This window comes from Caretta caretta, chromosome 15, assembly GCF_965140235.1.
Source record: "Caretta caretta isolate rCarCar2 chromosome 15, rCarCar1.hap1, whole genome shotgun sequence".
Taxonomy (NCBI): Eukaryota; Metazoa; Chordata; order Testudines; family Cheloniidae; genus Caretta; species Caretta caretta.
This window is the reverse complement of record NC_134220.1, coordinates 2,266,244-2,289,804: the sequence shown is the minus strand read 5'-3', so window position 1 is coordinate 2,289,804 and position 23,561 is coordinate 2,266,244. Positions and strand designations below refer to the sequence as shown.

At 56.1% G+C, this 23,561-nt stretch overlaps 1 protein-coding gene across 11 annotated transcripts in view; it reads left to right on the top strand.

The window, feature by feature from the left end:
• Positions 1 to 23,561, top strand: part of EMID1 (EMI domain containing 1) — a 94,977-nt gene that overhangs the window by 38,161 nt on the left and 33,255 nt on the right. For all 11 annotated transcript variants that reach the window (XR_007352920.2, XM_048822260.2, XM_048822264.2 and 8 more), the window contains exon 5: positions 18,477 to 18,560. Coding sequence is in view for 10 of the 11 variants with exons in the window: in XM_048822260.2 (XP_048678217.2) it covers positions 18,477 to 18,560 (84 nt within the window). In the remaining variant the exon portion in view is untranslated. The remainder of the gene's footprint in view (positions 1 to 18,476; positions 18,561 to 23,561) is intronic.

Here is a 23,561-nt window from a genome sequence, read left to right as displayed (position 1 = left end):
GTTGAACCTCATCAGATTTCTTTTGGCCCAATCCTCTAATTTGTCTAGGTCCCTCTGTATCCTATCCCTGCCCTCCAGCGTATCTACCACTCCTCCCAGTTTAGTGTCATCCGCAAACTTGCTGAGGGTGCAATCCACACCATCCCCCAGATCATTTATGAAGATATTGAACAAAACCAGCCCCAGGACCGACCCTTGGGGCACTCCGCTTGATACCGGCTGCCAACTAGACATGGAGCCATTGATTGCTACACTTTGAGTCCAGTGATCTAGCCAGCTTTCTACAACAACATCTACATTTCTACAACAACATCAACATTTCTACAACAACATCTACAGCAACATCAACATCAACATCAACATTTCTACAACAACATCTACAGCAACAGCAACAGCAACATCAACATTTCTACAACAACATCTACAGCAACATCAGACTCCAGATCGAGCCCACAGAGGAAACTCAAAATGAAGCAGGTTCTCTGGACACAAGGGGCTGGATGTTCAGGTGAGCTCGGCATGGCAAGTGCTGAGTTCTGCTGGAAACTCAGCCCCAATTCTGGGTGTTGAACACTTGAAAATGTGGCTCTTGGGTCTTTTGAAAATTCTTTATTGCTCATTGGCGGCAGCACCTAGGAGCGCTAGTCATCATCCAGGACCCCAGTGTGCTAGGCTCTTACAAACACAGAGCAAAAAGATGGTCCTGGCTCCTAAAAGCTTACAGACTAAGTATCTGCCCCACATGAAATTCTGAAAGGACAACCCACTTCTGGCTGAGCAAAGCAAATAAACTAGTACAAGCCAGCTGGCGAACAGTCCCTTCTTAGGACCATCTCACTCACTGATAGCTCACTGCAGTGCCATGTACCAAGTGCAAGCGGCTGCTTGCCAAATCTCAAATCAGCGATCCCAGACTGGAAGTAGGAGTCAGAAGGTCCAGTGGAAACCTAAGAGGACTGGCTGGGCAATGAATAGCATTGGCTAGAAAATGAGGAGTAGGGAGGGGTACAGCAGACATTTTCCAACCATTTTTTCCCCTTTGGAACATATTTTGTTTGAAAAATTGCTGATCAACTCCAGTGATCAACAGAGAGGATGAAACGGACATGCTTTGTACAGCACTGTGCACCGTAGAAAGAAACAAGGGGGCAGCGCTCTCTGGGGCCATCCCCTCGTGCTTCGTCCACAAGCCTTAGCCAAAGGCTACACAGCAAAGAAGCAAATTGTGCACAACTCTGTAAGGGAGGAAAGAGACGGCGTCATAATCCATGGCAGCCTTCCAGTGAGTCAGAAATGAACTGCAATAAAAACCGGGACACCTGGTATGAAGTCCCATTACTGTGAAACTCTATCCTGCATGCAGATATTTGATGTATTGAGCTTGGCAATGCTCAAATGACTTGACATGGCAATAGCTGTTGGGATTCGAGGGGGGAAAGAAAGGAAGGAAGGGATGGAAAACGATTGGAAAAAGAAATGGCTAGAGGAAGAGAGTGATGGAGAAAAGAAAGGGAAACAGTGCTAGATAGGGAGATTTGGAGAGCAGTGTTGGGCCCAGTCCCCCTCTATCTCCGGTCCCAGGGCGCTCTGCCGTGGGCTGTCTGTCCCCTCCTGGCCTGCCTGGAAACTAGCTCTGCGGATGGTATTCTCCCCCCACCCCACCCCCAGCCACCTGTGAAGGCCTTAACAAAGGGAAGCCATCGATTCTTCCTGTTTGTTGACTCCTTCTTCCCTGGGTCAGCACATTGCCTCCCCAGTTGCTTTCAAAGGCATTGGGAAGGGCTGTCCCCTGGGGTCTGCCATTCACTCCGCCAGCCTCAGCCCATGAGCAGCCAAACAGGTGCCAAAATGTGACATGGGACTGCAGCAGCCTGGGAAGGGAGTGACTCCTGTTGCTCAGGCTCTAGCCAGGGGCTCGGAAGAGACGCGTCAGGGCAGGATTTATTTATTCAGCTGGTCTTAATTTGGGGGAGAGAGAGGGAGCAGGAGGGAGCCTCCTTCCTCGCTCCATCCTCCCTCCTCCCAAGGTAGCAGACATAGAATCATAGAATCATAGAATATCAGGGTTGGAAGGGACCCCTGAAGGTCATCTAGTCCAACCCCCTGCTCGAAGCAGGACCAATTCCCAGTTAAATCATCCCAGCCAGGGCTTTGTCAAGCCTGACCTTAAAAACCTCTAAGGAAGGAGATTCTACCACCTCCCTAGGTAACGCATTCCAGTGTTTCACCACCCTCTTAGTGAAAAAGTTTTTCCTAATATCCAACCTAAACCTCCCCCACTGCAACTTGAGACCATTACTCCTTGTCCTGTCCTCTTCCACCACTGAGAATAGTCTAGAACCATCCTCTCTGGAACCACCTCTCAGGTAGTTGAAAGCAGCTATCAAATCCCCCCTCATTCTTCTCTTCTGCAGGCTAAACAATCCCAGCTCCCTCAGCCTCTCCTCATAAGTCATGTGTTCTAGACCCCTAATCATTTTTGTTGCCCTTCGCTGGACTCTCTCCAATTTATCCACATCCTTCTTGTAGTGTGGGGCCCAAAACTGGACACAGTACTCCAGATGAGGCCTCACCAATGTCGAATAGAGGGGAACGATCACGTCCCTCGATCTGCTGGCAATGCCCCTACTTATACAGCCCAAAATGCCGTTAGCCTTCTTGGCAACAAGGGCACACTGTTGACACATATTCAGCTTCTCGTCCATGTCACCCCTACGTCCTTTTCTGCAGAACTGCTGCCTAGCCATTTGGTCCCTAGTCTGTAGCGGTGCATTGGATTCTTCCATCCTAAGTGCAGAACCCTGCACTTATCCTTGTTGAACCTCAGATTTCTTTTCACCCAATCCCCCAATTTGTCTAGGTCCCTCTGTATCCTATCCCTACCTGCCACCATATCTACCACTCCTAGTTTAGTATCCTCCGCAAATTTGCTGAGAGTGCAATGCACACCATCCTCCAGATCATTTATGAAGATATTGAACAAAACCGGCTCCAGGACCGACCCTTGGGGCACTCCACTTGACACTGGCTGCCAACTAGACATGGAGCCATTGATCACTTCCCGTTGAGCCCGACAATCTAGCCAGCTTTCTACCCACCTTATAGTGCATTCATCCAGCCCATACTTCCTTAACTTGCTGACAAGAATACTGTGGGAGACCATGTCAAAAGCTTTGCTAAAGTCAAGATACAATACATCCACTGCTTTCCCTTCATCCACAGAACCAGTAATCTCATCATAAAAGGCAATTAGATTAGTCAGGCATGACCTTCCCTTGGTGAATCCATGCTGGCTGTTCCTGATCACTTTCCTCTCATGCAAGTGCTTCAGGATTGATTCTTTGAGGACCTGCTCCATGATTTTTCCAGGGACTGAGGTGAGGCTGACTGGCCTGTAGTTCCCAGGATCCTCCTTCTTCCCTTTTTTAAAGATTGGCACTACATTAGCCTTTTTCCAGTCATCCGGGACTTCCCCCGTTCGCCACGAGTTTTCAAAGATAATGGCCAATGGCTCTGCAATCACAGCCGCCAGTTCCTTCAGCACTCTCGGATGCAACTCGTCCGGCCCCATGGACTTGTGCACGTCCAGCTTTTCTAAATAGTCCCTAACCACCTCTATCTCCACAGAGGGCCCCCACCCCCACCCCCACCCCCTCCCGCACACATCTGACCGGACCCAGCTTGTGTCTGCAGGCCAGAGCCCCTGCTGGGCAGTAGCACTGCGGGCGAGCGGGACCCTAACCCTGGATTTCAGGCCTGGCTCCAAAGGGGCATGTGCAGCCTTGCGCTCAGAGTTCACCGACTCCCCGCTGGTCAAATCCCGGCCGGCCAACCAGGGCTCGAGCCGCTCTGGAGCCCAGCCGGGAGCCAAGGGACAGCGTGGCCCAGGCCATGGCCGGGCAGGGTCAGAGTGGCCGTGGGTATTCCAGTGGCAGTGTGTTTGGGAGGGGCTGGGCAATGACCAATCGGCGCACAGGTTTGGTCTGTCCAGTGGCCAGTGGGAGAAAAGGTGGAATCTGGGCAATGACCAATGAGAGGGGAGGTGAGGTCTGTGCAGTGACCAATGGGAGAGGAGATGGGGGTCTGTGCCGCATCAGTGAGAGTGAAGGTGGGTCTGTGCAGTGATCAGTGTAAGGGGAGGTGGGGTCAGTGCAGTGTAGGGGCGCCGGAGCAGGGGATCCAGGGGGCCATGACCCTCCCACTTTTTACCAGCCGTAAGGGCGAGTGACAGGGGGAGGGACGGAGAGGAGTTAGCGGGGGCAGGGTCTTGGGGGGAAGACACAAAGTGCAGAAGAGGAGCCTTAGGGGAATGGGTGGCGGGAGGACGGGGGCTTGGGGAGAAGGGGCAGGGTCTCAGGGGCAGCGTGTGGGGGATAGGGCCCTGGTTTGCGAACCTGTGCACGCCCCCTGTGACGAAGTGGGACTGTTCTTAATGTTTCCTCTGAATAGTGTGGGGGTGCCTCAGTTTCCCCTAGGCAGTTCTTAAGTATCTAGGGGGTGGAGTAAGGGTGTATGATCATTGCAGAGCCCTAGAGGGCAGGTGTCTGCAGGAGTCTGGACACAGAGAATGGCCAACACCCTGTTTCCTGGCAACTGATGGCCTGGGCCCTTCCCCCCCTGCAAGGTGAGAGCTGAAGGGTTGGAGAACAAAGGAATCAGGTGACCTTCTGGCCCGGGAAAGGAACAAAGCCCAGAGGAGGAGGGGCTGGAGGGGTTTTCAGTTTGGGGCTGGCTGGGACATGGAGTGAAGTGCAGACGTGGTTGTCTGGCTCACTGCCCCCCAGAATGGACCCAGCTGAGGGGTCCCGTTCTCTGCACCTGCAAGCTCTGTTTTAGACCATGTTCCTGTCGTCTAATAAACCTTCTGTTTTACTGGCTGGCTGAGAGTCACGTCTGACTGCGGAGTTGGGGTGCAGGACCCTCTGGCTTCCCCAGGAGCCCCGCCTGAGCGGACTCGCTGGGGGAAGCGCACGGAGGGGCAGAGGATGCTGAATGCTCCGAGGTCAGACCCAGGAAGGTGGAAGCTGTGTGAGCTGCGTGTCCTGAAGACAGGCTGCTCACAGAAAGGCGACTACCCCAGAGTCCTGACTGGCTTCATGGGGAGCAGTTCCAGAGCATCGCCCAGGGACTCCGTGACACCCCCCCCCCCGGTGCAGTGTCCAATGGGAGGGGACGTGGGGGTCTGCATGGTGTCCAGTGGGAGGGGAGGTGGCGTCTGTGCAGTGTCCAATGGGAGGGGAGGTGGGGATCTGTGCAGTACCCAATGGGAGGGGAGGTGGGGTCTGTGCGGTGTCCAGTGGGAGGGGAGGTGCGGGTCTGTGCAGTACCCAATGGGAGGGGAGGTGGGGTCTGTGCAGTGTCCAATGGGAGGGGAGGTGGGGTCTGTGCGGTGTCCAGTGGGAGGGGAGGTGGGGGTCTGTGCGGTGTCCAGTGGGAGGGGAGGTGGGGTCTGTGCGGTGTCCAGTGGGAGGGGAGGTGGGGGTCTGTGCGGTGTCCAGTGGGAGGGGAGGTGGGGTCTGTGCGGTGTCCGGTGGGAGGGGAGGTGTGGGTCTGTGCAGTACCCAATGGGAGGGGAGGTGGGGTCTGTGCAGTGTCCAGTGGGAGGGGAGGTGGGGTCTGTGCAGTACCCAATGGGGGGAGGTGGGGTCTGTGCAGTACCCAATGGGAGGGGAGGTGGGGTCTGTGCAGTGTCCAATGGGAGGGGAGGTGGGGTCTGTGCGGTGTCCAGTGGGAGGGGAGGTGGGGTCTGTGCGGTGTCCAGTGGGAGGGGAGGTGGGGGTCTGTGCGGTGTCCAGTGGGAGGGGAGGTGGGGTCTGTGCGGTGTCCGGTGGGAGGGGAGGTGTGGGTCTGTGCAGTGTCCAGTGGGAGGGGAGGTGGGGTCTGTGCAGTGTCCAGTGGGAGGGGAGGTGGGGGTCTGTGCAGTACCCAATGGGGGGAGGTGGGGTCTGTGCTGTGTCCAGTGGCAGGGGAGGTGGGGTCTGTGCAGTGTCCAGTGGGAGGGGAGGTGGGGGTCTGTGCAGTACCCAATGGGGGGAGGTGGGGTCTGTGCAGTGTCCAGTGGGAGGGGAGGTGGGGGTCTGTGCAGTACCCAATGGGGGGAGGTGGGGTCTGTGCAGTGTCCAGTGGGAGGGGAGGTGGGGGTCTGTGCAGTACCCAATGGGAGGGGAGGTGGGGTCTGTGCAGTGTCCAGTGGGAGGGGAGGTGGGGTCTGTGCAGTACCCAATGGGGGGAGGTGGGGTCTGTGCAGTGTCCAGTGGGAGGGGAGGTGGGGTCTGTGCAGTACCCAATGGGGGGAGGTGGGGTCTGTGCTGTGTCCAGTGGGAGGGGAGGTGGGGGTCTGTGCAGTGTCCAATGGGAGGGGAGGTGGGGGTCTGTGCTGTGTCCAATGGGAGGGGAGGTGTCCAGAGAGGATCTCTCTATTAAGAGGTAGCCCAGGCTGTGGAAAAAAATAATTAAAACAGGCCATTTGGGACAAATGGGGGGCTGTATCTCAGGAACCCCACTTTGAAGCCGAGCTGCTGATGCGTATGGATTTGAGAGAGGATAAACATTCAGCTGTAAACGGAGTCCATGTTGCCAATGTGGCTGTGGCAGGCCATGGCGTTAGCTCGGACCCCGCTCCACCTTGCGGAGACGTGCACAGGGCCTGGGCAGCTGGGACCACATAGGGCCAGGGCTCAGGAAACACCTTGGCTCTGCTCCTCTATTGTCTTTTTCCAGCTCTGGCTCTGAAGACAATAGCCCAACCCAGTGCTGCCCCTTCCCTTCACTGCCTGCAGATACTTACACCGGGCTTGTAAACTGCTTCCCGGGGCTGGGGGTGGATCACCCTGGGGGGCAGACAGCTGCATGTGTGTCCAGCCCTGGGAAGCCTGCGGGAGGGGGGGAGATGCCCCGTGAGGACCGCAGAGCGGGAAGGGGGGAGGTGGTGTCAGGGCCTCTTTCCAGCTCCCTGCTCACCCCCTCCCCAGCCAGGTGGCTAGTGGTGAACAGGAAGGTGAGTCCTGGGGCACCATCCAACTCTACCTGCTCCTGGCTACAGGAGCTGGGGAGGAGGGAGACGTTTAACTCCTTGGATGCTGGAATTCAGATCTGTTGTAAAGGTAGAGCAGTTGGGAGGGAGGGGAGTCTGGAAGCAGCAGGCATTTGGGGAGGGGATCAGGGCACCTCTTAGGGCTCAGAACCCTTTGTCCCAGCCCCAGTGGCCTTTCAAAGGAGCGGGCCAATGCCCACACAAGCCCCACAGCTGGGGGACAGCAGGCCAGGGCTAGTGTGCTAGTGAGGGGTGGAAGGGCCTTGCTGAGAACCTCACCAGCGCCTCCGACAGGCAGGCTGGGACCCAGCGGTGGAAGGGGGCAGTTAGAACCTAATTGGCTCAGCCTGCAGCTTCCCTTCCTGCTCAGGCCCCATCCCTCCCCACCATGGGCCAGGGACGGGGGTGAGGGACATATATATTGCCTGAGACCCGGCTCTGACCTTAATGCCCCAGTCAAGGCTGTTGCCACATCAGTGCAGGGTGAAGGGGGAGTGAGGCCTAGGGTTCCCAGGTGTCCATTTTTTGACCCGAACGCCCAGTCAAAAAAGGACCCTGGTGGCTTGGGTCAGCACTGCTGACTGGGCCATTAAAAGTCTGGTCGGCAGCACAGCGGGGCTGGCAGGCTCCCTGCCCGGCTCTGTGCAGCTCCCAGGAAGCAGCCAGAATGTCTCTCCAGTGTAGGGGTGGCCATGGGGACTCCATGCGCTGCCATCACCCGGAGCGCTGACTCCACAGCTCCCACTGTCCTGGAACCACAGCCAATGGGAGCTGCGGGAGCAGCGCACAAAGCCCCCTGGCCCCTCCGCCTAGGAGACGGACATGCCAGCCACTTCCGGGAGCCGCCTTAGGTAAGCGCCACCTGCCTGGAGCCCGCACCCCAACTCCCTGCCCCAGCCTAGCGAAAATGAGTGAGTGAGGGTGGGGGAGAGCGAGCCACAGAGGGAGGGAGGGATGGAGTGAGCGGGGGCGGGGCCTCAGAGAAGGGGCGGTGCAGGGGTGTGGCCTCAGGGCAGGGGGCAGGGCAAGAGCGTTCGGTTTTCTGTGGTTATAAAGTTGGCAACCCTAGGAGGCCTGGACCCCCCCTCCCACCCTTGGGGCAGACAGGAGCAGGAGTGAGGATCACCACCATTAGCTCCAGGGGGGGATTCGCCTCCCTCTTTTCCGCTGGGGACTCCAGGGACTCCATAGCACCCCCTCAGAGAGGCCAGTTGGACCCAGCTGCAATCCCTTACCCCCAAGCTTCAGGCAGAACTCAAATACCAGAGAGGAGTGTGGGATGACAGAGAGATGGGGGGGACACATGTGGGGATAGACAGAAAGAAGGAGCCTCAGCAGAGTATCATCTTTCTTCCCTCTCACTCCCCTGCCTGCATCAGTTTCCATCTCTCCTGCTCTCCCCTCCTCTCTCTCTCCCCTGATCCTGGAGTTCTGGGAAGCTTGACGGTCTGCTGTACAGTCAGAGACCCTTCCCCCCACTGGCCTCCCCACTCTAGGGCACGCGTGCCAGGGCCCTGCCAGCTTACCAGGGCCCTGCCTGGGGAGGAGGGACGGGCAAGTGGCTCTGGAATGGGGCAGGCATCTGGGGGGCCAGGCTGGGGGCTGCCCAAAGCTGGCATTCCTTGGTTTGAAAGGAGAGTGTGTGGGTCAGTTTCTACAGACGGGAGGAGGGTGGGGTACGACCAGCCTCTCCTTATCTGACTGGGCTCATATCACACCTGTACTGTACAGCTGTTTGCAGCCTTGTCCGGATGCAAGAATGCCCCTTTCCCCTGCTTGGAAATAGCTCCCCAGAGAGCAGAGCTGGCTTTGATCCCCCCACTGCTGTAGGATCTGAACCCAGATCCAGTCTCAGTGAAGCAACAACTTCCACAGGGCAGGGGGCGGGATGTGAGTTCTCTGCATGGCCTCTGGTAGCTCCTTCAATGAGACTGCTGCTGCTGCAGTTCCTGGGACACTAGGGCTCAGGGCAGGCAAAGCGAGATTGCAGAGTAGCTTTTCAGCCCGAAACCTCCTGTCATGTGCTGCAGGATTATTATTTTTTAGGGATGCCGCAGCTGCTGACATCTAGGGGACTGGGGACCCCACGATGGTACTGGTTAATATTAACCCTTTAGGTAAGGCAGGGATCTGCGGGGGAATGGTTAGAGATGGGGACTTGGAGCCAGGACTCCTGCGTTCTAGGCTAGCTCTGCCACTGAACTGATGTGCCACTGAAGAGGCAGCAGATTTAAAACAAGTAAAAGGAAGTATTTCTTCACACAACACACAGTCAACCTGTGGAACTCTTTGCCACAGGATGTTGTGAAGGCCAAGACTATAACAGTGTTCAAAAAAGAACTAGATAAGTTCATGGAGGATGGGTCCATCAATGGCTATGGGCAGGGATGGTGTCCCTAGCCTCTGTTTGCCAGAGGCTGGCAATGGGCGACAGGATGGATCACTTGATGATCCCCTGTTCTGTTCACTCCCTCTGGGGCACCTGGCATTGGCCACTGTTGGTAGACAGGATACTGGGCTGGATGGACCTTTGGTCTGACCCAGTATGGCCGTTCTTATGTGTGACCTTGGGTGTAGCTCTGAGGCCAGAAGTTGCCAATCAGTGGGGGTGGCCAATATGAAAGAGCTTGACTCTGATTTTCAGAGGTGCTGAGCACCTGCAGCTCCAGTCAAATCAGGGGGAGCTGCAGGTGCTCAGCACCTCTCAAAATCAGCCTCAAGGTGTCTTCGTGTTGGGCACCCAAAAATGGCACTAGTCACAATCTGTGGCCACGTTCAGATGTGTTGGCTTTAATCCCTCTGTGCCTTGGTTTCCCCATCTGCAGAGTGGGGTGATGCTGACCCTGAGCTGCCCACTGGAAGGGTAGAGTAGTTAGTGTCTGCAGGGCCGCAGCAGCCCCTGGTGGAGCAGTGGAAGGTGGCAGTATTATTGATCCTGCTGCCATCAGTTGCATTCCCTGTCTCAGCCACGTAGTTTACTAACCACAGCAGGGCCGTCCTCTCGCCAGGCCGGGAACTGAGCCAGCAAAGCCGCCTGCTGTTCTGGCCCCAGGGCCCTTGCCAACTGACTTCTCCCCGCTGATCCCTCCATCCCCACCCACCTGGGGATGGCACGTGGAGCAGAAGGAGCCCAGTTCAGCTATCAGGACACCTGGCTTTTATACCTAGCTCTGACCCTCAGTAGGTCTCAAAGCGCCCTACAGAGGAGGTCTGATGGGGAGACTGAGGCAAAGAGCGGGGAAGGCTCTTGCTGACTGAGACCCAGTGGGTCAGTGGCAGAGCTAGGAATAAAAGCCAGGTGTCCTGAGTTCCAGTCCCGTGCTCTTTCCACTAGCCATAGCGTGCATTGCCTTGTACTGCAAAGGGGACCCAGGTGTATTCAGGCTGTGCATGGGGCCTAGCAGGCAAATCCAGGGCATATGTGGCTGGCTTGTTCTAACGGTTGCCATCCCATCTCTATGGACTCTGGGGAGGGGGCTTGCTCCTGCCACTTAGTCCTGACCCTCAGCCCCTCCCTTCCGCTCCTGCCCCCCTGTATTTCTGCCACTGCACTTCCCCCTGCACTGCAGCACCCCCTGCTGTTCCTCTCATGGGCTGCCCAAAGCCACACCCCGCTCTGCTGGTGCCCTTCAACCCCAGCCCATGCACCCCCCTTTCCACTCCTGGGCTCCCCCCTCCTGCTACAGAGCTCTCTGCTCATGCACTCCAACCCTAACGTGCAGCCCTGGCTTCTCTTGAGCAGTCTTGCCATGAAGCTGAACTGTGGGCTGCTTTTGTGGGATGCATCTGAGGAGGAGACTGAGACCCCAAACTCTCCTCCACCTGTGATCAGATCAGGATTTGAACTAAGACCCACAGAGGAGCAATTAGCGCTCTATACCACCAAGCCCCTGCCCTGGAGCCTCTGTGTTACTTTGTACCCATCTGAGCCTCGAGAGGGATCCTTCCTTGGCAGGAGCAACCCAATTAATTCCCAGCCCTGTGTCTCTGTGCAGGGCTGTGAGCCCAGCCCTGGTCAGCATGTCCGTCCAGGGCTCGGAGCTCTGGGTGCAGCAAGATGGGAGTGGGGGCTGGCGAGGAGGGAGGGGTGGCAGGGCCTGTGCCTTGTTGCCCTTGTTGATGAGCATGGTGGTGGATTTGGGCTTGTAATGTGAGCGGTTCTCTCCCGCTGAGGAGGCACCGTGCTGCCTAGAGATGGGGTGCAGGGGGTGACCCGCTGGTAACAGCAGCACGATCAGTGCTGGGCTTCGGAGAGAATCACAGCTGGGATCTTTGACATTAACTCGACACACAGGAGGGGGTTACACCACAGGTTACACAGCACTCGGGCGGCTGTCAGGCCATCCCGCAGCCGGGGGCACCTCTCAGTGTCGAAGTCACAGGAGAAAGGCTGTCTGTGTGTGCCTGCCCAGATGCCATGGGCTGCTCTTGGAAAGCGGGCGAAGGGGATTAGCCAGCTGTGGGGATCAGAAACGGGGTTTGGGGCTGAGTTGAGTTAATAATGTGTGATGGATCTGGGCAAGGACTCAGTCCAGCCTCAATAGGCAAGGGCAGGTTTGCCAGCCACAGATGTTCAACAATCACCAGTCTGGGTCCAGCTCCCAAAATTGTGAGAGTGGGTTAAAAATCATGAGACTTTAGGTCTGGGTTCTGCCTCGGTGCCTGCTGGTTTGTGAGCCTTTAGGGATCATGTTTTCTGCATAACCAGCAGGGCTAGAACATTCCCTTTATTTCAGACAATGAAAGCTGGGATCCTCCCCATGCCAGGAGTCTGGGAGCTGGGGCTTGCAGCCAATATCACAAGCCTTGCACCACAACCCACAATACCAGCGTGCCAGGGAACTCACCCCCTTGTTGACAAGGAGAGAAGCCAAGGGCTGATTGGGGCATGGATACTCAGCCATACAGGGGGTGCCATCGGGGCGGGGAGTGGGGAAAGGTGTGTGGGGAGCTTGCCCAGTTGCTGCCCATGCTGTGCCCACTCAGGGGTTGAACAGGGGTTTTCAGTCTCTGGGCTGTGAAGCTGGTGCCTTTTGCATGGGCACTGCAATTGCTTTTTAAAAACTGGTGAGTAGTTTTTATTTTTGTTTATGTTATTGCAGCGTGGGCTGTCAGGAGGTTTAATGGCCAGAGCAAGGCTCTGGGAATCAGGACTCCTGGGTTCTCCTTCTGACTCTGGGTGGGAAATGTGGTCTACTAGCAAGAGCAGGGGATGAAGAGTCAGGGCTCCTGGTTTCTATCTCTGTGAGGGTAGTGTTGTCTGGTGGTTAGAACAAGGAGACAGGCCTCTTGGCTTCAGTTCCCAGCACTGCTGTTGACTCGCTGTGTCACCTGGGGCATGTCAGAGCCAGTGCCAGGGTTTCCCCATTTCTGCATCATGGGGGCATTGTCTCTGTCTTGCAGGGATACTGTGAAGTTAAACTCACTGGTGTGGGTGAAGCACCTTGGGAGGGAAGGAGCTGGAGAAGAACAAAGCCTTGTTAGCCAGCTGGGCCTGTCCATCACATTAGCCATGGAGCTCAGAGCTAAAGGGGAGGCAGGAGCCCTCTTGCCTGGGGGCTGTTTCTGACATGTGACTGAGTCCCCAAACCCCGGGAGACCCTTTCCCTAGTGGGGACCTGGCCTGCAAGCACTGCTGAGTGACATCTGGGAACTGGGATGCACTGGGTGCAGGAAGGGGTGGGACCCTTGCACTGAGGGGCCAAGCCGAGCCCCTCCCCCCAAGTGCTCCCTGAAGATGTGGGTGGCTCAGGAAATCCGTTGTGTCTCTGTGCATGTCTCAGTTGGGGTCACTTCTTCCAGCTGGTCCCAGATGGAGCTTGGCTCTGGGATGTGAGCTCAGCTCTGCTCTCCGGGCGGGGGAATTCAGCTTTGTTTTTCTCCAGTGACTATACCCCTGTCGGAGCCTGAGCTACCCTCGCTCCTCCACTGCCCCCTGCCCAGAGCCAAACTGGGCCAGACCCATTTGCAGTGACACTAGGGGAAATCTGCAGCGCTCTCGTGGAGTCAGAGGAGTGATCAGTGGAGTCACTCCGGATTCACTCTGGTCTAACTCAATGCTGGGGCTGGCCCCTGTATTTCTGCCTTAGCAAAATCAAACAAGCTTTATTTAGCCATTTGCCTGGATAATGTCCCAAGCCCATGAGCGCCCTGGTCCTCCCTCTGGAACTCGGACGCAGCTGCCCCTGCTCTGGAAACCCTCACTGGAGTTCATCTTGAATAAGAATTAATGCTGAGCAGCCAAACACCTGCCAGCATGGGGAGCAATTCTCATTGCAGCCAGTGGAGGGAAGGGCTCGCGCACAGCAGCCAGTTCGTTAGGATACTAGGCTGCAGCAGTGAGTCCCACAGGTGAGTCCCATGCTAACTCACTCTCACAGTCTCTGCCTGCCCCAGTGCAGGATCTGGTGACAGCAGGCCCTGATCCCAAAAGTTTGGCCCCTTTCTGCAGACCCAAACTCCAGCTCCTCCAAATGCACTAAGGAGAGGCAGGACCTGGACAGGTGCCTGAGTGTGGGGCGAACTCAGCTGTGCTCATGTCACGTGGCCTCAGGACTGATCCCACCCACCTGCCTGCGCATACTGCCTGTAGGGCAGCCCCACGCAATGCAATGCGGGACACTCCAAGCCTTGTCCGCCCAGTGACTGTCCACTATGCCCTGCATATGCTGCCCACCACACCATGCCCTCCCACTCTCCAATGCCACTATACCTCCCCTTCCCCCTGTGCCATCCCCACTGGGTGCTGCACATGTCTCATCCTTCATTCCTGCTAGACTGTGGCCTGCCCCCCTGATGCCCTCCTCATTGCTCCACCACCAACCCTGATGCCCATGTGTTCCTGCCCCTACAGACGCTCTCTGCCCCCTAATGCCGACACCCACAAGTGTCCACTGCACTGTCCCTCCCCTGATTCCCACTATGTTGTTTCCCCCTCCACAGCCTGACACTTCCTGGTGCCCTCTGTGCCTTTCTCCAGTGCCAACTGCAGGGTGCGCAGTGATCTGGGAGCAGATTTAATCTTGGATCTGGGCATGCGCCAGTGTACAGGGGAAACACGGGCCCTTCCGGCAAACCTTCCCCTGCTGGTGCCTGGAGGTGTACTTGGAAAGGGTACTTCCTGGGATTCATCAGACACCCTGAAACATGAGGTTTGATCACTCGCAGCTTGCAGAGCAACCAAAGTTATTACAACAGTCATAATGTCACTCAGCCCTTTGTCACATCCAGCAACTGTTTTTGTCTCAATGGCCTCCTGCAGCAGGGAGTTCCACAGCGCATGGTGCAGAGTAGCACATAGGGCACTGAGGTGGCAAAGCCGAGGCATGTGCACAATGCAGGGTGCTCATGCACTATTGTTGGGTCAAAGTGAGGCTGAGATGCAAGGAGTTATCTTTGAAAACTCGTGGCGAATGGGGGAAGTCCCGGATGACTGGAAAAAGGCTAATGTAATGCCAATCTTTAAAAAAGGGAAGAAGGAGGATCCTGGGAACTACAGGCCAGTCAGCCTCACCTCAGTCCCTGGAAAAATCATGGAGCAGGTCCTCAAAGAATCAATCCTGAAGCACTTACATGAGAGGAAAGTGATCAGGAACAGTCAGCATGGATTCACCAAGGGAAGGTCATGCCTGACTAATCTAATCGCCTTCTATGATGAGATTACTGGTTCTGTGGATGAAGGGAAAGCAGTGGATGTGTTGTTTCTTGACTTTAGCAAAGCTTTTGACACGGTCTCCCACAGTATTCTTGTCAGCAAGTTAAAGAAGTATGGGCTGGATGAATGGACTATAAGGTGGGTAGAAAGTTGGCTAGATTGTCTGGCTCAACGGGTAGTGATCAATGGCTCCATGTCTAGTTGGCAGCCGGTGTCAAGTGGAGTGCCCCAAGGGTCGGTCCTGGGGCCGGTTTTGTTCAATATCTTCATAAATGATCTGGAGGATGGTGTGGATTGCACTCTCAGCAAATTTGCGGATGATACTAAACTGGGAGGAGTGGTAGATACGCTGGAGGGCAGGGATAGGATACAGAGGGACCTAGACAAATTGGAGGATTGGGCCAAAAGAAATCTGATGAGGTTCAATAAGGATAAGTGCAGGGTCCTGCACTTAGGACGGAAGAACCCAGTGCACAGCTACAGACTAGGGACCGAATGGCTAGGCAGCAGTTCTGCGGAAAAGGACCTAGGGGTGACAGTGGACGAGAAGCTGGATATGAGTCAGCAGTGTGCCCTTGTTGCCAAGAAGGCCAATGGCATTTTGGGATGTATAAGTAGGGGCATAGCGAGCAGATCGAGGGACGTGATCGTCCCCCTCTATTCGACGTTGGTGAGGCCTCATCTGGAGTACTGTGTCCAGTTTTGGGCCCCACACTACAAGAAGGATGTGGATAAATTGGAAAGAGTCCAGCGAAGGGCAACAAAAATGATGAGGGGTCTGGAACACATGAGTTATGAGGAGAGGCTGAGGGAACTGGGATTGTTTAGTCTGCAGAAGAGACGAATGAGGGGGGATTTGATAGCTGCTTTCAACTACCTGAGAGGTGGTTCCAAAGAGGATGGTTCTAGACTATTCTCAGTGGTGGAAGAGGACAGGACAAGGAGTAATGGTCTCAAGTTGCAGTGGGGGAGGTTTAGGTTGGATATTAGGAAAAACTTTTTCACTAGGAGGGTGGTGAAACACTGGAATGCGTTGCCTAGGGAGGTGGTGGAATCTCCTTCCTTAGAAGTTTTTAAGGTCAGGCTTGACAAAGCCCTGGCTGGGATGATTTAATTGGGGATGGGTCCTGCTTTTGAGCAGGGGGTTGGACTAGATGACCTTCTGAGGTCCCTTCCAACCCTGATATTCTATGATTCTATGAGAGGCAGCGTGACTCGGAGGTGGAATGCATGGAAAGTTGCAGTGTAGTTTGGAGGCGCAGTCCATTCAGAAATGTTGTCCAGTGCCTCGAGCTAGTGCAATGTAGCGGTGTAATGCAGTGCAGAGTTCGCTGAAGAGTTGCAGTGTAGCTTTCAGGTGCAATGTCTGGACAGGTGCAGTGCTGGGATGCAATGCATGGCAAGGTAGAAAGCAGTGACTAATTGCAATATAGTACAAAGGTGCAATACATGGAGAGTTGCAGGGTAGGTTGGAGGTGCAGCTCACAGGGATAATGCAGTGTAAAGGTGCAGTGTGTGGAGGGGTGGAAAGTAGTGCAGAATTGCAGTGTAGCTCACAGGGCCATGCACAGAGGCTGTCATGTATTTCCTGTTTCTGGTGCTAGTTCGGCCCTGTTGCTGGCCCTGGCTATTGCCCTCACGTCCTCTCGTGTTTGCCTATAACATCTTCCATTTCATTCCAACAGGGTTTTTCTAGCTGGGAGCTTGGGCCAAAGTTCAGTGCCGTCCTTCCGATAAAGGCAGTTCTGGGAGCGGGAATTCATTGCTGTTTCCTTGAGGCCCCAAGGACATTGGCCCCGAATGGAGGAATGAAGCAACACTTCTTAGCTCTTCCTCTGCCACTGCAGGAAGTCACCCGCCCATCCCAACCCCCTCCATCTCCCTGTCTGGGAAGGGAATGTGACTGTGACCCAGGGTGCCCGAGATGGGGGGAGCAGCAGAGAGAGGGCCCTGACAAATGTAGTTGGCTCCCATTTTCCAAGTCAAAGGACCCACGGGTGAGGTCAGCCTGGATGGTCAGTGCCTGAGCCTACGCTGGGGTCTGAGTTCATATGTGGACTCGGGCCTAATCGAGTGGCCATCAGGACAGAGAGGAGTTCGTCTGCCCCCTCTCCCCACTGCGGTTCTTTGGCTGTTCCCAACAGCCAGGGTCCATCCCACTGTCTGAGCTACTGGGAGCTTGGAATTGTGTCCCCCACTGCCCAGGGAAAGTGTGTGTCGTCCTTGTTTCCTTCCGCACCCCCAAAAGGCGTGTGGGTTGAGTTTGGGGCACCCCTCCCGTGGGGGCAGGGACTGGGGAACTGAGCTGTGGGCAGGCGGGAGCTCTCCTTGGAGATAGAGGGGAATGTTAGATCAGGCTGGTCAGTTGGGGGGAGAGATCAAAAGGCACCGGCTTTCCCTGCTCCCCCCTCTCTCCCCCGGATTCACCAGGGTCTCCTTGGCTGGACAGCTGTAAGCAAGGCGCCATACCTGCCTACAAACCCCAGCGAGGAGGGAAGTGGGGTGCAGGGGCTTCCTCATTAGAAGAGGAGGTGGCGTGGAAGAGGTGGCTCCTGACAGACTGGGAGACCTGTGCGGGGAGGGGGAGATGTTAATCCCTTGCAGGGCTTGGGAAGAAGCATCGGGGGGGGGGGGTCCCTGGGGGGAGCACAGAGAGCTAGCACCTGAACCAGACCTGGCACCTGTGCGGCAGATTGTTTGCCTCCATGTCCAGGCCCAGGCTGACCCATCCTCCTTTGCTCCCCCACCCCAGCAGCACCAGGTCTTGCCCTTGCCCTGGCTCAGAGATGGCCAGCTGTGCGTGTCGCCCCTTTTGCTTCGTGTGTGGAGAGGGTCCATGCTGCAGGGAGGCTGGGACTTTGCGATGCCGCGGGGGGTCGGGCAGCGCCAGCCTGCAGGGGTCTCGTGGCAAAGCAAATGGCCAGCTCGGGGCTAGCAATTAGTAGCTCAGTGGTTTGAGCATTGGCCTGCTAAACCCAGGGTTGTGAGTTCAATCCTTGAGGTGGCCGTTTAGGGATCTGGGGCAAACACTGGGGACTGGTCCTGCTTTGAGCAGGGGGTTGGACTAGATGACCTCCTGAGGTCCCTTCCAACTCTGATATTCTATGATTCTATGATTCTCTGTGCTGGCCTGTGGGAGACCCAGGCTGGGTGATTCCTGCACCCCATGCTGGCCCAGCAGCACCCCCAATCAACAGTCCAGGCTTGTAGGATGTGATCCAGACCCATGGAAACGAGGAGTGTCCCTGAGGTGGGCACAGCTCAATATGCTCTCCTCTGCCCCCACTCTCTCACAACACCCCTCTCCCCCCCCCCAGTGTCCATCTAGCTGTTCATCGCACTGCCCAGCATCCCACCGCTGGCATGGGCCCTGCATTCCCACGAACTGGTCTCTGCACCCAGGCTTGCAGCTGGGGCCCTCAGTCCTTTGCAGTGCTGCAGTAGACGGTTGGCCCTGGGTGGGTGTGTCTGATCTCCTCCAGTTTGTCTCCCTTAATGCTATTGAATGTTACTGACTCTCTCAGGAGCCGGCCCCTGGAAGGGCCTTGTACCCCCTGGGAGCAGCAGGAGAGGAGTGGGGATAAGCTTCTGCCCCACTGAGCTCAGCTTCCTTCACAGGGGCAATACCAGAGCTGAGAGGCCCCAGAGAGCCCCCAAGACAGGAACTAGGGGTCAGTTTCCACTGGACAGTCTCCCTGGGGGTCGGGGTTCCAGCCAGGGGCAGCAGGGAAACCACAGATCCCATGAGCCAGTCCACTGAGTGACTAATGCCATCCGTTTCCTTTGCAGAGACCATCAGCTACGTCGCCCCTCAGGAAGCCGGACGTCCAGCCCCACTGCGGAGGCTCCCTCTCCGACCAGCAACCTACTCAGGTGGGTCTGGAGGGAAGGTGTCACCTTTCTTTGGCTGCAGATTGTGCCATGCTAGAAACTCTGCACCTCTCCTCCCCTCAAACCTGTACTGCCCTTGCCCCTGCTCTGACCTATTTCAGGGGCAGGGAGGGGGCAGAGAGTGGCAGTGGGAAAAGAGAACGATAGATAGGGAAAGAGAGAGCGAATGAAGGAAGCCAGGCACTAGCAGGGCCGAATTAACACAGGGGCTTTAGGGGCTGCAGTCCAGGGCCCCGGGCTAAGGGGGGCCCCAGTGCAGCAGGGCTCAGGCAGGCTGCCTGCATGCCGTGGTCCCACGCCGCTCCCAGAAGCGGCTGGCTGTTGGCATGTATCTGCAGCCCCAGGAGGGGGGAGGTGGCTCCGCACACTGCCCCCGCCACCAGCACTGTCCCCCCCAGCTCCCATTGGCTGGGAACTGGCCAATGGGAGCTGCGGGGGCGGCGCTTGGGGGTGCGGGCGGGGTTGGGATTTTGGCTTGGATTTATTTATTATTTTTGTTTTTTCCAGTTTGTGGGGTTTAGGAGTGTAAGGGGAGGTGTCATTTTCCAGCAGCAGAGTTTGCTGAAAGAGCAAATATTGTGGAACATTTGTGGAAAGCCAGTTATAAAACGCCAATGTGGGCCGAAGACCTGATGCTAGGAATGACCCTCACCCAGTAAGTGAACACCAGGGGACACAGGTGTCCTGGCCAAGACTGACGGCTCCAGTGGACGCTCGCCGCAAAGAGCTTGTGAGTGACACACAGGCGGAAATACACTCGTGTGGCACACCCCCTTGTCAGGTGCTGACCCTAATAAGGAGGAGAGGCTGCTAGGGATTTTTCTTTTGTTTTGAGTTTATGTGAAGGGTGCTCAGCTGCTATATGATGGGTGGCAGAATAGCAACGTGAAGTAGACAGAGGGGCATGCCTGGTGGCAGAAAGAAAGGAACTGCTGTTTTTTTCCATTCCCCAGAGCAACCGGATGGTTTCAGCCAATGACATATTTATATATTGTCTCTATAACAGTCTGCACTGAGCTGAACACAAAATGGCTGCCTGTCCCTGCTGCAGTTGTGGGGGGGAGGGGACCATCTCCCCTATTAAAGGTGCAGTACACAGACTATTCAGAGCAAGTCAACGCACAGAGGGGAACAGCTTGTCTGCCCAGCTCTTGCTCCTGGGCTGAGGTTCGAGCCAGTGCTGAAACCCTGGCCGCCCTGAAGTCTATAGGAGTTTTACCACCAAGTGCAGTGGGGGCAGGTTATTTCCTGCTGGTTTGCTCCTTTGTCCCTCGGTTCAGGGCATGTTTGCAATCTCAGCAGGGCATAAGGTATGAGAGTTGGGCTTTTCCCGGGACTGTCTTCAGCGGAGGGGTGTGGCTTGCTGTGTCTGTCCCCGACCAAGGAGCTAATCGGATTGGTTCTGCAGTGTCAGATGCTAACCCCCATTGTGTGGGAACAGCCCTGTGTGTGAGCATGGATAATTTGCTATTGGCTGTGTGCTAACTCCGCATGCCGAGGATGGATACCCAGGCCCCTTTGCACCACTCTGGCAGTATAGAGGAGCTGCTAGATGGGTGTTCAAAGAGCCCTTTGCTCTGCCCCAAAGAAGACTCAGGCCCCCCATTTCCCATACCCACGGCCGGGCTGGGAGATAGCAGTGCTGCATGTAACCGTTTGACTCTCTTCCCACAACCCTCCCTATGCAACAAAACAGGAACCAACCCCACGTGCAATGCCTCCTTCCCAATCCAGCTGCCAACATGGTCCTTTGGCCGAGGAGTGTCAGGCATCTGCATTCCTGCCTTCCAAGCATGTCATGGGCAGGAATTCCATCTACCTGGCACGGCCGGGGCTGTGGACATGGGAGTGCAGGAGGGAGAAGTGTCTGTGGACAGGACAGCAGTGCCAAGCATCCTTCCCCCTCATCATCTCTGGGGTTTACATGGCTTTTTAAACTTGGCCTTGTCTTCTCTCCAGACTCCGCTGCCTGGCCTGGCTTGCTGAGTCCAGCTGTTGAGGGTTGGGGGCGGAGGTACCTCGCTTCCCACATGTTCTCCTTTTGTTCTAGCTTCTGTCTGGCATCCACTGGGACTTTCTCCAGCCTTGTGCTTTCTGAGCACACACCCCGGGGGAGAGGCGAGGGCGGGCTGGCGGGGGCGTGTCCAGAGTGGGGGGGCCTCAGCTCTCACAAAGGGTACATTCCACCAGGCATGGGCAGCACGTGAGCTAGCCACCCGGCCCCGCCCCTTGCACCCAAGGCCCCGCCCATACCTGAGCACTCACCCATCCACCAGAGCCCTTAACACACACACACACACACACCCCGGCCAGAGGAGCCCCAGCCAAACCACTTTCCCCGCATTCCCCAGTGCCCTTGGTGACACCGGGGGGCCTCTCCCTGCTTTCAGCCCTGGGTCACACCAAGGAAGGACAGCGGGAGACAGCACCAGCACTGGGCCGCAGGGCCACCGCAGCGCCGGCCCTCAGTGCCAGGCCACTGGCCAGCCTCAGCACCAGCCCAAGCACTGACCCCTAGTGCCGGGCCGCCCCAGCGCCAGCCCGCTGGCCCCCAGCCAGCGATGGAGCTGAGCTCCCGCCAGCTTTGGCACCAGCATGGGCGAGGCCAGGGCTTGGCTTAGGTTTATACCTGTTATACCCACCGCCCATGCCGCCAGGTGATCAATGACCAACCACATCCTTCCAGTCCAATTCAACGTTAGCAACTGGTCTTCATGGAGACCCCCTGGAATGTGAGGAGGGGACGTTGGAGGGGATCCTCGGAACTCAGCCCCTGGGTCCTCTGTGAAACCCCTTGGACGTTTAGGTTCAGCCACCTGCCATTATTCCCAGGGTAATACAGGGTGCTCATTCTCTCTCCATGTCCTTGGCCTCCAATGGCGAGGGCCCGCTGGGTGGTGGTTTCTGGGACCACGATAGGTCAGCCTCTGGGACCCACCAACTTGTTCCACTCATGCCACCAAATGACATAAGAACATAAGAAGGACCATATCCAACCAATGGTCCATCCAACCCAGTATCCTGGCCTCTGACAGTGGCCAATGCCAGGTGCTTCAGAGGGAATGAATAGAACAGAGCAATTATCTAGTGGTCCATCCCCTGTCATCCTGTCCGAGCTTCTGGCAGTCAGAGGCTTAGGGACACCCAGAGCATGGGGTTGCATCCCTGACCATCTGGGCTAAAAAACAGTGATGGACCTATCCTATGTGAACTTATGGAATTATTCATTGAACCCAGTTACAGTTTTGGCCTTCATAACATCCCCCAGCAGCGAGTTCCACAGGTTGACTGTGCGTTGTGTGCAGAAGTCCTTCCTTGTGTCTGTTTTACAAAGAGGGGAGGAAAAGGAGGAAGAGCAAGAGAGCTGTACTCCCCCATCCCATTCCATCTGCCCCCCATGTTTGCTTCTCGCTGCAAGATCCCCCAGCCCCAAGACTCAGCAGGCTGCAGACTAAAGGGCCTGATCCTGGTTACTCAGCCCCTAGTGCAGCCATTTTTATCAGTGGTCCACTCACACCACATCAGAACAGGAGCACTGTAAATCCACTCTACACTGAGCGACCACACACGATGCCGGGCAGAGGAGAATCTGCCCCCCGACACACACACACACACACACTCTGGAGAAGGAGATTCCTCCAGGGCAAGGTGGGCAAGCCCCAGAAATGGGACATGAAACCTGGAGGGGCCAATTCTGCCCTGGATGGACTGGTTGGGTCGTTAATGTCTGGGACTCTGGGTGGCTATGGCCTTGGGGACCTCTCCAGCTGACTTGAGTGGCAGTGTCCATGGTCTGCACAGAGCCCTTATCTACTCTTAGCTGGGAAGAGCATCTTGCACCTTGGAGACGCAGGCTGAGGAGAAATTGCAGACAAGGACATTCCTAGGACTCAGACCGTCTCTCGATGAACAAGCGGGGAAGAGATCTTGAAATGGCAGATGCAAAAAAAAAAAGAAGAGATGCTGCTCCTTTAAAAGTCGGAGCCAGGCCCCGAGTAGCCATGGAGACGGTTTGGACTCTTGACAGTGAGGAGGGCAGGCTCTGTGTTGGGACTAGGAGCAATTAAGGCTGCAAACCTCCTGGTGCCCTTTGACCCTGGACAATGAGAATGAGTATTTCCCCAGGGAGAGGGGGCTGAGAGCTCCTTTCTTTATGCCTCTTTCATGCTCAGAAGAGGCTCTCCCACCTTGACATTCATTGTTGGTGAAGCTAAGGGGTGTCTGAGCTTTCTTCAGGTCAAATTGCTACAGAACCAGGAGCAAAACTAGTTGAGGAGACAGGCCAGATTGATTCCAGGGACCTGGCTGATTAGATTCGATCAGAATAGATAAAATGCCATTTCACCTCCTGCTAAAATGCAGCTGCCTCTGGGCTACAGCATTCACAATAGTTCAGGGCAGGACGTGCAAAAGAGTATTGTATGCAACTGGCAACTTCCAAGGGGCTTTCAGGGATGCAGAGTGTAATTGTCCACTGTGGAATCTGGCCAGAATGTCACAGCTAATGCTCCTACGTGGCAGGAAAAAGGCGGGGGGTGGGATATGAGGATCTCACCTGTGTCTCTCCCAAAATGCGACGGACCTCCCGGAAGACTTGCAACGAAATGGTCAGTGTTTGATAGCCTCTGGTGTGCCAGGAGTTGGTATCGCCGGCTGAGAGCTCGAGGTAGAGCGTAAGGCGAGGTGAGGACGAGGCAGATCTCTGGCCCTCCTCCTGCTGTGCCTTGGGAGGGAAGCCTGGCTTTGTTAATGGGTGGTAGTACTGTGTCTTCCCAATGCATCTGCCCTGCTGCCATCCCCACGATGGCTGTCTGCTCCACACTGCAAACACCTTCAGGTCGGGGGGCGTCCCCCCCCCTTGATTTCGCCAGGGTCGGACATGCCTGGGAAAGGCCCCTAGCATGCCCGCTGAGCCCGCTAGGGGGTGCCCAGAGCAGGGAAGAGAGCCAGGCATGGCAGCACGGGGGAAGCCCTCTGATCCCT